This window comes from Daucus carota, chromosome 4 (genome assembly GCF_001625215.2).
Source record: "Daucus carota subsp. sativus chromosome 4, DH1 v3.0, whole genome shotgun sequence".
Lineage (NCBI taxonomy): Eukaryota > Viridiplantae > Streptophyta > Magnoliopsida > Apiales > Apiaceae > Daucus > Daucus carota.
Window position 1 is genome coordinate 25,356,206 of NC_030384.2, and position 15,073 is coordinate 25,371,278.

General features: G+C 34.0%; 2 protein-coding genes across 2 annotated transcripts; one reads left to right on the plus strand and one right to left on the minus strand.

The window, feature by feature from the left end:
• Positions 1–900: 900 nt before the first annotated feature.
• On the plus strand, positions 901–4,674 carry LOC108216736 (laccase-4). The gene is made up of 6 exons (XM_017389571.2): positions 901–1,124; positions 2,084–2,235; positions 2,325–2,569; positions 2,657–2,785; positions 3,298–4,218; positions 4,289–4,674. The coding sequence occupies exons 1-6, from the start codon at positions 1,035–1,037 to the stop codon at positions 4,417–4,419; spliced, it is 1,668 nt and encodes a 555-aa protein (XP_017245060.1). The 5' UTR covers positions 901–1,034; the 3' UTR covers positions 4,420–4,674.
• Positions 4,675–4,855: 181 nt separating this feature from the next.
• Positions 4,856–11,930, minus strand: LOC108219413 (uncharacterized). Its single transcript, XM_017392856.2, has 9 exons — positions 11,508–11,930; positions 11,096–11,300; positions 10,059–10,149; positions 7,900–8,045; positions 7,541–7,784; positions 7,260–7,364; positions 6,997–7,179; positions 6,635–6,836; positions 4,856–5,581 (listed from the first exon to the last, which is right to left on the minus strand). Exons 1-9 carry the CDS (start codon positions 11,689–11,691, stop codon positions 5,097–5,099), a joined length of 1,845 nt encoding a protein of 614 aa, XP_017248345.1. The 5' UTR covers positions 11,692–11,930; the 3' UTR covers positions 4,856–5,096.
• Between the last annotated feature and the right edge of the window lie 3,143 nt (positions 11,931–15,073).

Below are 15,073 nucleotides of genomic sequence, written 5' to 3' on the forward strand. Positions count from 1 at the left end.
TTGTGATTTTACTTCTAACTTTTGGTTTTCTGACACGTTTGTATAAATAAATAAAAGCATTTTTAAGAAAATAGGAATGTTAATTTCTATTTTTCAATAACTTCTTATTTTTAGTACACTTCTTTACTTTAAGTAAAAAGTCAATTTTTTAAACTTACCTAAACAATCTCTTTAGAAGTCTTAATATACTTCTCACCCTTAATCCACTTTTTTACTTTAAATAAGAAGCATTTTTTTAAATTTATCCAAATGGTTTATAAGTCTTTAAATTTGTGATAAATTAATAATCTTTTTAAACAAATATATCACCCAATTGTATACAATTTTCTAAATTAATTGATTCATATTTTAAGATTTCTATAATTTTATAACTATTTTTCATTTCTGATAAATTTTTATTCAAAAAAAAATTAAAATAATCGTGTCCGGGTCCTTGTATCCGATTGGGAAGACTGAGTAAGTATTAAATAAGAAAATGTGTAGACAAAGTCAAATCTGTGTACATGTGCTAGTTAGTGTCTACACAATGGTGTCAAATTCTTACCCATCATTAGCTGAAAAGCATATATCAATATCTGCACATCATTTTGCATGGCTTGGTTTTGTACGGACGAATCCCAGTTGAACAAAAACAAGAAAAAAATGAGTTGGTTACAGCTATTCCACATACTGAGACCTTCAAAAATGAGCTCAGCTGTAGTTTGCACACATCATTCCTTTAAGGTAGATCAGGTTTGGTTAATATAATTTGACAATCACAAGTGCAAATGGTTGGACCAACCCTCTTTTTAAAGACCATGCAGCTCCCAGGTCTTAAGACTAAAATGTACATCCTAACTAGCATAAGTAGTATCAATATATAATAAACATGCTTCTGTTTATACTTGTAGTAACACTCAAGTTTCTCTATTTTATATGCATTATAAATATACCAGCTGGTTCATTCAGATTAGTATCAACTCTGCCTCTTTGAGTTGCATTTTCAGACCAAAGTAAATCAGCAACAAAGTTAGGAGAGCCGGAGAGAGTTGGATATGGCATTGGCATTCATCGCGAAGTTTGCGATTTTCATGTGGTTCTTCCCTGTGTTGATCTACTGCAAGATTCAGCATTACAAGTTTGATGTAAGTTCACTGTTAGATTTTGTTATGCATGGCCTAGACTTTGTAATTACTCTGATCAGTGAGGCTTCTGATACCTCAGAGGGACATGTTTACAGTAGCGGAACCAAAAAGAGCCTAGGCTACATTTCCGATTGGATTTTGATAATCGTTATAGTATTTTTTCTTGATAATATTCGTTTTGTGGTAAAAATAGTAGAAATTATATTTTTAGTCCCGATTGACTTCCTAAACTTCGTGCAACATAATTTTTAGTCCCGACTATCTCTGAATCCTGGTTCCGCTATGCTTGACTTATGCATGCTTAGTTGTCCTGTACATTCTCCATAATATGTTGTCACTTTCATAACACCGTGTTACATGTACAAATACTTAACATTGAAGCTTTTGTGGAGGTTGATTCTTCAGCACCAATATGTATAAGATGTGATTATTTAAGTATTAAGCAGTCTTGAATGTGTGTGTAACAGTGACACTTTGATTGAAAGTCGTCTTCTTCACGACTGATCACTGTACTATTACTAGATGCATGAAATTGTTTAATATATGTAAATTTATACTACATTTCAACCCCTGACTTCACTAAGCCTTTTCGATGAACTAATGCCTGAGTTGAAAATGACCAATACGTATACAAATTTGTCCCAGAAAAATATAAAGGGATATTCTTTGGAATTTAGAGTAAAAACATCGTATCATTTGAATTTTTAAGTGACCAATTCTCCCAAAACCATCACGTGCAACCCCAAGTCTCTTGTGAGCATGAGTTCTGATACCATGTGAAGTGACCAATTCTTCCAAAATCTTAAGGTGTTGGAAGAAAGGCTTACCAGGACCATATTATTATTCTAACACCTCGAGAACACAAGTGAAAAATTTTGAATGTATGAATTAAGGGCCTAATCAGGACGGATCCAGAAACTTGTACGCGTAAATCTGTACTATGACTGTAATTCATGCAGGTGGAGATCAAGAATGCAACGAGGCTATGTTCGAGTAAGCCAATCGTGACAATAAACGGGCTCTTCCCGGGTCCAACTATATATGCCAGGGAAGATGACACAGTGCTCATTAAAGTTGTCAACCATGTCACTTACAACATGAGCATCCACTGGTAACTACATACTAATCAGACTTTATTATCACTTGATGACATTTTTAGAACTCAAAAACTTGCTAAGGACAAAAATAATTTGATGACAGGCATGGCATTCGACAGTTAAGGACAGGATGGGCGGACGGGCCAGCATACATAACGCAATGTCCAATTCAACCAGGCCAGAGCTATGTGTACAATTTCACCATCACAGGGCAAAGAGGCACACTTTTCTGGCATGCACATATTCTTTGGCTCAGGGCCACTGTTCATGGAGCTCTTATAGTGTTGCCGAAAGCTGGCGTGCCTTACCCCTTCCCAGCACCATATCAAGAACATGTCGTTTTATTAGGTGCGTGATTAATCTAAATTTCAGCCTATTGGGAGGAAATATGAGTCTGTAAGTTACATATTTGCTCTGTTTTTTTTTTGCCTACAGGGGAGTGGTGGAAATCAGATGTTGAAGCTGTGATTGATGAAGCGATGAAATCAGGATTTGCACCTAATGTCTCTGATGCACATACTATTAACGGTCTATCAGGACCTGTCCCGAACTGCATGTCACAAGGTATTATCATTTTTATTGTGGGGGAACATTTAAAACTGGCTTAATGACCTTTTAACCCTCAATGTCTACTAATGCGGTCTCAATATTTTAACTCGGCCGATTCAAATCCTCCAAATATCTGATATGTTCTGATTAGCCCTCAATACCGGGATGAAGCCAAAAAATGGTATATAATTGAGGATAAACTTGACAATTACCATGGAAGATAAAGTTTGCTCGTCGACCCCTGAAGAATACATTAGATGTTCCTTTTTAACCTTTAAATAATGTAATGCCGTTTAAACCTCACTAGTGTGAATGTCATGGTTGTCCATCTGTTATATACTATTTTTTGGTATGAGGACTAATCGGAACATCTCGGATACTTGAAGAGTTAAATCGGCCGAGTTAAAACATCGAGGCCATATCGGTACACACCTCGAAATATTGAGGGTTAAAAGGGCATTTAGCCTTTACAACTCAAGATATTTGAAACTCGAACATCATTGTTTTGTTGTTTTGAATGTCTGCAGAAGGGTTCACTCTGGAGGTGGATCACGGAAAGACCTACATGCTGAGAATCATAAATGCAGCACTCAACGAAGAGCTCTTTTTCAAGATTGCTAATCATAAGTTAACTGTAGTTGAAGTCGATGCCACGTACGTTAAACCATTTCAAACAAACACAGTTGTCATAGCACCAGGGCAAACCACAAATGTTCTGGTGAATACCAGCCATTTAAGTGGAAAATATATGGTTTCTGTTTCTCCATATCTGGACACTCCAATTGCAGTGGACAATGTGACTGCCTCAGCCACCTTACATTACTCCGGCACTCCCTCTACTGTGGCCACCACGCTCACTGCCCCGCCCCCAAGAAACGCGACCTTAACTGCTTCAAAATTTATCAACTCTCTCAGAAGCCTAAATTCCCAAGCATTCCCTTCTAATGTACCATTACAGATTGACCACTCACTTATGTTCACCGTTGGCCTTGGACTAAACCGCTGTCCAGATTGTGTTACTGGCCGTAGAGTGGTGGCTTATTTCAATAATGTGACATTCGTTATGCCCAAAATTGATCTTTTAGAGGCACATTACTACAATATAAGCGGAGTTTTTACTGATGATTTCCCTGAGAAGCCACCGATGCCTTATGATTACACCGGAACACAGCCTGAGAATTTTGCTACAACAGAAGGGACCAGACTTTACAGGCTAGCTTATAATTCCACTGTACAATTAGTTTTGCAAGATACTGGTATGATTGTTCCTGAAGATCATCCTATTCACTTGCACGGGTTCAACTTTTTCGCTGTGGGAAGAGGGATTGGAAATTTTGATCCGGAAAAAGATCCAAAGAAGTTCAATCTAGTTGATCCTGTTGAACGGAACACTATTGGAGTCCCTTCTGGTGGATGGAGCGCTATACGATTCAGAGCAGACAATCCAGGTAAAGTTGCTACTCATCACTTCTTCGAGTCCAGACATTGTACTTGCTGTTAACATATCTGCGTTTGTAGGTGTTTGGTTTATGCATTGTCACTTAGAAGTACACACAACATGGGGACTAAAGATGGCATTTGTAGTAGACAACGGGAAAGGCCCCGACGAGTCCCTGATCCCGCCTCCTGCTGATCTTCCCTTGTGTTAAATGAGAATGTTGCAGGCTATGAGAATTTGTAAAAAGGGGTAAATCCAACTGCTCGAGTTCTTTTGAGCAAGGGAAATGAGATTTCTCAGAAAAACTCATATCGCGTTTTCAATATGGAAATCTTGATGAATACTTGATCATGATTGTCTGTAATTGCTGAATTTTTTCCTACATTCTATTTGTTTTGATTATATTTTGTTCTGGCTGTACTGCTTTGCCCTGATATGTATATATATATGGATATGATTGAGGTCTTCTTGGATTCTTAATTCAGTTTCGTTTCTGAAGTTGTACATACACTCAGTTTGCCTTGAGCTCAGGGGTGAGCAAAAAATCAAATAAACTCGAAACCGAACCGCTAAAAACCTGAATCGTATAAAACCGAATTTCATATCTTCCGCAATTCATCGGGGAGACCTGCAAATTGGAACCCAAGTTTGGTAGAAACGAAACTGCTTGAAAATTGAATTTACCGCAAGTTTACTTACAAAGTTATACATGAATCAGGTACAACAGTTTCTTGATTTCAAGACCATTGATGCGTAAACATTACTGAATCCGAATATCTGCTAATTAAACGACTTGCAGAAAGAAAATAATAATAGCAGAATGTAAAGTTGTATAATAGAGTTGAACATACATGTAAAAAGATACAGATAGATGTTCTGCTAGCACTACTACACTTTCTTGTTGGTTGTTAGCCCAAAACCCAAGGGAAACAAAGGCTCACAGGATTTCATTTCATGATGCATTGGCAATTGATCAGCATTTCGAAACCATGTAATCGGGAGTTTTCCTTGGAATTCATAATCTCCAAAGATAACATCGGTAATACCATTGCCTTCACTGCCGGGTAGCCAAGCAGCAACTAGAGCATCTACTTTCTCTAGAAGCCACGGATAGAGGACCAAAGGCCGTCCAGAGATTAATATTGCTACTGTGGGTACCTTGTCTGCAACTGAGCTTATAATTTCTGATCCATTAAAGGGGATTGTGAGCTCAAGGTTATCCCCTCCCGTTTCCACGTATGGAGCTTCTCCTACAGCAACTATTGCAAAAGAGAAGTTTTGTTCAGCAAATGTATCTGCGGTTGGATTTTCCTCGTATACTACCTCTGTTTCTTCTCCCACTGCCTCTCTGATAGCATCCAAAATGGTTGTCCCTTAACAATGGAAGTCCTCGTAAGTTATATATGCAGAGCAAACAAACAAATAAAAGACGTCCACTTTATGTCCTTGTTATAATCACAGACTCTTAAAACTGTGTGCTTGACAAAGAATAAAGCCACATGCCAATAACATTTATTTTAGTATCTCATTATATGCAGCAGTAGTAATGTCTATGTGAAATCTAATATATCTATCTTGCAACAAATCGAGTTGCCTAATAGACAAGATATGAATTTACATTAACAATTTGGTTTGGTAGTTGGTCGGTCATTGGGATTACATAATCTTTCGGGCCAGTCTATATGTAGGGTTATAAAGAGATTCTACTCTATTTTATAAAGTCAAACCCATTGCAGTATACCCTGCCTGAACTACAGATTCTCACAAGTATTGAGTATCAGTTCTTGATTATGGGTCAAAATATGTATTGCTTGTGAGCTTTATCAATCAAATATGACTAAAATATGAGCTATTGAAACAAGTAGACTATGATCTACTTAAAAAATATATAACTCCATCTACAGCTCAAGAAATGATTTTAAAGTATCTGACTATTCATATAATAAGCTAAAAAATGATTCTAAACTGTTTGGATATTGGTAATAACTAGCTAGTGTTCAGTTAGTCCTCATTAAGCAAGTACCTTACAAATCAAGATTTAATATTTCAGTATTTTGAATATAAAATTAATTATTTGTTCATAGTTCTTATAACGTTCTTTTGTGTTTCTTGGCCGCGTCTGTGTAAGTAGGGTCTGATCGATCCAAACTGTTGTTCAAATTACAGTTCCTCTTGCTGACCACAGATTATTGTAAAAATTCCCATCTCTGAAGTTCCTCATTTTCTCCTAAATAGGATAAAAGACACTATTGCAAGGAAAGACTAATGACTAGGCCAGAATTAACGTATAAGCATGAAGCTAACTGATTCATTCTGTAAATAAATGTCTACTAATCAAACCATTCATGATATTCTTTCCACGGCAACCAAAAGCCAATAAAAGTTAAGAACTCAAGTTATGTCAAGAAATGCCATATGGTACGTACCAATGGTAATTCTGCCACTAGTTCCTTCCCACGTAGCCGTCCACCCTCCGCACTGATATCCAAGATCATCAGCATGCTTTCCAACAACAAGAATTTTTTGGGCATTCTTATCTAGCGGAAGAAAGGGCTTTTTTGGATCCTTCCCATTCTTTAGAAGAACCAAGGATTTGCGTACTGCTTCCCGTGCTAGTTCTCGATGCGTCTGTAATAATTTAAAACAATGTAAACAAATTTCAAAATTAGGTTTAGTTTGTTTGCCCAGTTTTATTGTTATGCAAAGGTACTCAAAATTCCTCAAAACAACCACCCAGACATAGCTGAGGGTGTAAATAGTAAGTATTACAGGTTTAAAACAGATATACCTTGCATCCTACGATATCTAGCAATGATCTATCAGAGTAGGGATATTCAAATAGTCCAGCAACAAATTTGACTCTCAGGATTCTTTCAACAGCATCATCAATTCTGGACATTGGTATCTCCCCCGATTCCACCAGAGATAATAAATCATCTATAAACAATTGATATCTGAAAGGCACCATCACCTACAAATTTTTACAAGGTAGAAACTGACGTCAGATACATGACAACACTTTCCGCACAGGTGTTAATTATCAGTCTTTACCATGTCAACTCCTGCACTGACAGTTGATAACACACATTGTCGGTAATTTGAGCCATGGGGATTAGCAAGTCTGTCAAGTGCTTCCCAATCAGTAATTACAATACCCTGCAGCAAAATTTTCTCAGCTTTTTTTCAATGTATAGTTTTACTTAGAATCAAGTTTTACAATGAAAATGGAGCACTGCAAATAAATTGGTAATTAGTCGTGCTTATAAAGAAAATAATGCCCCTAATAATGACTCCGTTTGGATCTAGGATGAAAAACAAATCATTAAAGCTACCTTAAATCCCAGCTGGCCTTTCAAAACTTCAGTTAGCAGGAAACGGTCAGTGTGTAGTTTCTTCCCATTCCAACTCGAATAGGATGCCATGACTGTGCAAACTCCCTGCGCAATGCAATCCAGGTACGCTGGCATATGGATCCTCTTCAGATCATCATATGATACTATAGTATCCCCCTCATTTTTACCTTTATCAGTGCCCCCATCACCAACAAAGTGTTTCGCACATGCAATTACATTGTTTCTGGATCAATTTGAAGATGATTTGCTTATAGCATAAATCATTTAGTACAGAGATGCAACACTTACAGTTAAGAAGTGGAATAAATGCACTGGAATACAAAGAGTAATTTATCTACCTTCCAGCTACAAAAGGATAGCCATTTTCATGTCCTTGTGGTGGCTCCCCTTGCAAACCCAATAATATGGAAGTCATCTTTCTAACAATTTCTGTGTCCTCACCATAACTCTCATAGCTTCTTCCCCATCTAGGATCTCTGCATACCTGTTTGCATAGCCTAGTTAAATGAATTGTAACAATATTGTCCACAAGACAAGAATACAGACACAATGGTAATTATGGGGAAAAAGGGGGAAAATATTCTCTTCCACGTGAATTTTGATAACAATCTTGGAAAGTTATAAGTTGAATGATCTGAACCAGAGCCAAATTTGTAGTACAACGTTTGCTACCACAGTACCACTATATATCTTCAACTTAATACTGACAGAATATATGCTTCTTTCTTTTTCATTGAAATCATAGATGCCACCCAGTCACATCTTAAATGTACTTGTATTGGTTCATTTTGTATCTCAAACAGAATATATGTTAAACACTACAAGTGCATTGCATTTAATTTGGTCCGAATCTAATGCCTTAATGCATTAGAAGGGATCTGTCCAACCTATCCAAGATTTCATTTTTCTTGCTACAGTTCTGTAGAACTAACTATACAAGCAGCCAAATCATAATGTTCACTGTGAATATGGTTTTTCTATAACATATAATTTTGTATTGAGGTCCATCATTCTTGCAAAGAACCTGAGATGGTCTTTGCAAGAATATACAATCTAATACTGAGGTATACTAACAGCAACATGTAGAGTAAAGACTAAAGACAGCCAAGACATGTAAAAACATCAGGTTTCAGCTTGATTCTCTGATAGGAGGTCAAGAAAACCGATTACTAATTTTACTGGATGCTCAATGATTATGCAACCTATTTCTCTGCCTACTAAAGGTCAAGAGTTCTTTGCATATGGTCAAACAAGCCAGATTACATGACATGACAAATCTTTGTCTGAATGTATAAAAGATATACAAACCTTTCTTTATTAAGACTCTTACCAATTCTTGTTATCTTAGTAAACGATGTTACCTGGACTCCGGTATGGGTGTAGGACACGGGTATTGATCGTCAGATAAGTAGTTTTAGGGTAATTAGGATTCTTGGACATGGACCCGAAATTAGACACGGGTACAGGGACATGACAATTAAGCTCCACGCAAATAAAACTTTATATAGATTGGTTTATTGTAAACTCATAAAAATAGTTTTTACCGCAGATATATCACATACACTAATAATGTATGCTAAATTGTAGCATAAAATCAATAGAAAAACATAGAAACAAGTCATTCATGACCCTGATCTCTATAAACAAGTTGAAACAAGACCTAAATTTTCATTTTGAACTGTGATGCTACAAATTGAAGTGTCTGGTTGTAATCAGAAGGATCCGACTCAGATCCCGTACCCACACCCATGTCATGTCTGGTGGACACGGGTATAATCACAAAAATGGAGAGTCCGGGTAGCATGGAGTAAACCATCATCATCTATCAGATTGAATAGTCAGACCATTTACTTACCCAATCAATCTTCAAAAGTCATTATTCAGTAGCTCCAAATATGTCCCATGATAACCATCTTAAATTGTATTTTATAAGCTGTTCGGAAAATGAAAATCTCGGGTTGCCCATTTCGTAATTACCTTTAATAAAGTATATGTATATACAGTAATTACTAATCACAGCTTAGTAGGCTTTATTTGATATTTGTTAAAAAAACAAAATTTATTTAGTAGTTTCCTGTGACATCTCAAGGTACTGGGTGAGTCGGTCATCTAATATGGTATCAGAGCTTATGTACAATTTCGATCCGGCACCCCAATATTCACAAGTATATCATTTGGGCACTAAGCTTATGCTCATGGACCCCTAGTGATCCATTCTTAAAAACTAAACACTTAAAAGAACTTGGGTTCCGACTAGATGGATGGCATTAAAGTTATAAGATAGATTTGGTGTAATGTTTTGGTAAAAGTACTTGCCAAGCATTGAATAAGAACATCAACTTTGAGATACCCAAAAAAGAAAAGAAATTTACAAGGTTAATATGGGACAACTAAATTTAAATCTCATATTTCGGACTATATCAAAAGTTCAGGACAAGTGTTCACTCAGTTCAAGTAGTACAGATACAATATTGTGAACAGTAAGTGCGACACTTACAGCAATACATGGAGAAAAAGCATATTGAACACCACTTGCTCTAACTTCAAGAGCTGTCGCAACTCCAATCCTCCGTGCTAAATCTGCATCTCTGTAACAAAACTTGATAATTTAGTTCTAAAGAGCATAGAACATACTTTAAGTTTTGACTACTACGAGTACAAGGTTCTACTATTTCAGTTGTCTTGAAGAAACATTGAGTATAATTACATGCCTCAAAATTATAAAAAAAACAGCAAATAATGCCCGCTCATCTGTTGGGACGACATATAAAAGATCATCAAGAAACTAATTTGCAGCTTATATCTTTACAATATAAAACGTTTTTTAATTTGAGCAAATTTGGCCTTCCTCTAAACTCATGCTAGTGCCTTTTTATGATGTAAGGACCTCGTTTTATATTAGTTGTGTAGATATTAACCAGAAACCTGGGAAATATAGGTGTAGCAGATTAGACCTGTATCAACCGGCCCAGGAATATAATTGTAGGAGAATAGACGAGAAAATTTGATAATTCTATGGCTACATAAGGCTTTGTGAAAAATATTTCACAAGTATGGTTTGTCTTCATATCTATAATAACAGAAATTCTAACACAGCTTGCAAACAATTTAGGGTCTCCATATTACACAAAGGTGAGAAGCAGATTGATGTCAGCGACACTTTATGAGCCTAGTCAGTACTCCCTCTAGAGCAACAAAATTAAAGATGAAAACCATTGTACGACACTGGTTGTCACGACCATTAAACTATCTAATTCAGCTTCCATTATCCACAGGGGCAAAATTGCTAAGATGTCACTGGCACCACATACATTCGCATACATGGTTGTTTGCAATAACTTAAATGAGCAAACGATGTTTTCATGCTATTCTTAATAACAGAATCAGATATGTCCTTGGGGAAAATTTAGACTTTCACACTTAAGATCGCCAGCACTAGTCACTATGTAATAAGCAATGAGAAGATCCAAAAATATTCTCAAACAAGCAAAAATATAGTCAGTAAAAGCGAAACGACAGAGAAAAAGAAGAAACCTAGTAGCTCCAAGGCCAATATTATGCGGAAAAACAGTTGCACCATAAACATTATTGTTCCCATGAACAGCATCAGACCCGTAAAACAAAGGAATCCCCAGTCTGGAATCCAATGCAGCCTTCTGAAACCCATCCACCATATCTGCCCAATCCGCCGAATTCGCTTTCTCAAATGGCTTACTACCACCACCACTAAGTATACTACCTATAAAAACCAAAATAGACAATTCAAGACATTAATTCAATAAACCCAAACAAGAACACTTAATAATTCAATAAGCCCAAAAAAATAGACATAATATGTATCCAAAAATCAATAATGCTCTCTAAATAACATTCCCCAAAATCAATTATTCATCAATATCGAAAATCACAAACACAAGACTTGATTAAAACAAGACAGATAAATTACCAATGGACAAGTCAGTAATGGCAGAAGGGGTAGCAACAGATCTTTCAATTTGAGTCATCTGACCAATCTTTTCTTTAAGTGTCATCTGGGACATAAGGTCTATGATTCTTTCTTCAGTTGGAGCATTTGGGTCTTTGTAAATCAGCTTCCTAGTACTAGTACTCATGTTACTCACCAAGCTCATCTTCAGACTTCTTGTTGTTCTTTTGTTACAACCAGAGCTGAAAATCAGATGAAATGTAGACAGTCTTGAAAGAGATCATAAGAGAGTCAGTGAGAAGTGTGATTATATGTATTTAATACTGTAATTAGTTGGGTCAGTGGCTTATTATTTGCTGACAGGGTAACACATGTACAACAACTATTGTATATTTTATCAAGAACTTTTGATTGTTTATATAATCTCTGCCCATTACTCATTTATCAACAATATCGTGTGTAGAAGAATTCTTTACTGGGACGATCTGTGTGAGCATAGTGGGTGACATTGGCCATGTATTTTTGGAGATTTCTACCCACGCGGTGATCATCAAATCGCAGAGTCAACTGTGATTTTTTTTTTTATATATACTAGCCTTTAACCCGTGCGAAGCACGGACGGATATATAGTTCGTAATTTATTATTTATAATTTAAATTTTAACATCATTTTATTAGTATTTTAATATTAATAGATTGAATTTAATTAAATTATATTATTTGACTGACTATATTTTCTCCCAATTACTTGAAAATGGACAAACCCTAACAAATATATATATATAATACATTTTAATCCGAATTTAGTACATGTAGATTTAAAAATTAAAAAAAATCAGAAAATTCAAATCTTTTCCAAACATAAACGATCTTGTAATACATTTGAAAGATTCAGTAATTTAATCAATCGAATTTCAACATAATTCTGTAATCTTGATTTTTTTAAGATTAGAGTTAGAAAAGGTTATGTAATGTTTGGTGTTTATATTGATATAGAACACGTTAAAGTTAAAAAGAGTTATATAAAACTTCTTGTTAAAAGAAGATATTCAAAATTATTATTTATAATTTTATTTATAACATCATTATAATTTTTTAATGAAATATTATATGATAAGGTATTGTTAGGAGTGTTTTTAGTATTTGAAACTGTTTAATAATGTAAGATTAATAGACTCCACATTTGTAGACTTGTAGTACCAAAAGGAGAGTACCAAACCAAAAAATATAACTAAAACTTAGGACTACAAATTATACCCATGTTGGCTTATTATAGTATAGTATAAATTACTCCATTATTCTCAAATTAGATGAATTCGTTGATTTTGGGTTCACCGCATAGTTACATTACTTATTTTCAAAATTTTACTTTTGCAAATAAAAGTTAAAATATGAAATTTTCATTTCCAAATTTTTTTTTTGATTTAAACGGTCAAAATATCTTAAGTTACGTGCCCAAAGTCAACTAACCCATCTTAAGTTGTGGCCCAAAGACATTTTATTTATTTGAAAAGATTGATTTATCTTTTTAGTTTAATAAAATTGAACTTCATGCATCCACTGACATTTACTTCTTTTTTAACACTTTGTCAAATGACATTTGTCTTTTAATATAATACATATAATATGTACTAGCTTATAACCCGTGCAATGCACGGGCGGTTAACATATTTGTTATTTTATTTTATATATCTTAAATTTATCTAATTTTATTGTAAAAATAAAATTATGATAGAATAATGTGGTTAAATAAATATTTTATTTAGCAGTTGGATAAATTCTTCATAGTTAAGTCCGTCAAATGGCTAATTAAATAGTAGGTCGAACATATATATTTTAATGAGAATGTTAAAATATTTTTTTTTGCATGTTATAATTTAAGAAGGCCTATAAACTCATATATAAACTAACCAATCAACCTTTTTAATATTTCGTTATTAATAATTCATAATATGGTATAAAACATATTATAGTTTAAAGAGACGCATGAAACCAAATACCGACCGTCCGACCCATCATACTAATTTGAATTTAATGTTTTGGTTTAATAAATGATAAAAAAAATATAGTATAACATGTTATAAATTCAAGAGCTCCGTGGGTCGAATACCAACCCATTCACCAACTTTACTAACTGACCGACCAAGTGAACTTTTTATTTCGGCTTTATTAATATTGTAATAATATATAGTATATGATAGATTTGTAATATTTTTTTTAATGTGAGATCATTAGAGTATTTAAAAATAATGTTATTAATGTATTTTTGGTTTAATAATATCACATGTTATTTATTAATAATTATATTTTTAATATATATGACGTCCGTGTTAATTGTAAAAACTTGATTTTTTAGTTAGAAAATCTAAAAATGATAACCCGTTTTGATTAAAAAGACAATTACTATGTTGCTCGATATTATTTTAGAAGATTGAGTTCTTTTAGCTAATAAATATATAAAGATAATTTATTTTAGTTAAAAAGAATAATTGGTTTTATATATAGATAGGCCCGTACTTCGGTGCAAGTACCGACCGCCCGACAATATAATAATACTCTCTCTATTTTTTATTATTTGACGTTTAGACTTTTGGCTCACATCTTTACGTATAAATATGTCGCCCATGTTCGTATTAATTGTAAAAGATTAATTTTTTAGTTAGAAAATTTATGAAAAGATAATATATTTTAGTTAAAAAAAGTAATTACCATGTTTCTTAATGTTATTTTAAAAGATTAAGTTTTTTAGTCAAAAATATAAAAAAGGTAATATATTTCAATTAAAAGGATTAATTGGTTATATCGATAAGCCCGTACTTTAGCCCAAATTAAAAAAGATAATTGGTTATATAGATAGGTCCAGAATAATTGGTTATATAGATAGGCCCGTATTTTGGCCCAAGTACTGACCTACCAAACTTTTATTGTTTCGATTTTAAAAGAATTGTTAATTGGTTATATCAATAGGCCCGTAATTTGGCCCAAATTAAAAAGAATAATTAGTTATATAGATAGGCCCGTATTTTGACCCAAGTACCGACGATTTTAAAAGAATTATTAATTGGTTATATAGATAGGCCCGTAATTAGGTCCAAATTAAAAAAAATAATTAGTTATATAGATAGGCCCATATTTTGGCCCAAGTACCGACCGACCAAACTTTTAATCTTTCGGCTTTAATAGTATAGTATAGATATGTCATGTGAATAAAAGAATATTTGATATTTTATTTAGACAAGTTTAAATATCATCAATTTTTAATAATGATTTTATTTTTTATATTTATTAATATGTAATATATCATCTAATAATATAAAGAGAATTTTAGCAATTATACTACTTTTTGGATCTTATTTGCAAATATACAACTTTCTCTAAAATCTTTCAAATATACGATCTATTTTTTTATAGTAGAAAATCAATTAAATAATGAAAAGTCATACGACATCTACAAAATAGTCGCGTTGAACAAACATAAAAAAGAAACAATCGTTGATTAATCCTTTTTTCATCGAATCACGTGATTTGTTGAAGATGAGATATTTACAAGCACCCTCTTCTCCACATCTGATTGGAGTTAAACATGTT

Excerpts from the sequence above, each read along its gene's own strand:
- LOC108216736 (XM_017389571.2), top strand. The coding sequence starts at position 1,035 with ATGGCATTGGCATTCATCGCGAAGTTTGCGATTTTCATGTGGTTCTTC. Across the intron at positions 1,125-2,083 it reads TTCAGCATTACAAGTTTGAT|GTGGAGATCAAGAATGCAAC; the intron begins GTAAGTTCACTG and ends TAATTCATGCAG. Across the intron at positions 2,236-2,324 it reads TACAACATGAGCATCCACTG|GCATGGCATTCGACAGTTAA; the intron begins GTAACTACATAC and ends ATTTGATGACAG.
- LOC108219413 (XM_017392856.2), bottom strand. The coding sequence starts at position 11,691 with ATGAGCTTGGTGAGTAACATGAGTACTAGTACTAGGAAGCTGATTTAC. Across the intron at positions 7,365-7,540 it reads AAGGCCAGCTGGGATTTAAG|GGTATTGTAATTACTGATTG; the intron begins GTAGCTTTAATG and ends ATTTTGCTGCAG. Across the intron at positions 5,582-6,634 it reads TAGTGGCAGAATTACCATTG|GGACAACCATTTTGGATGCT; the intron begins GTACGTACCATA and ends TCCATTGTTAAG.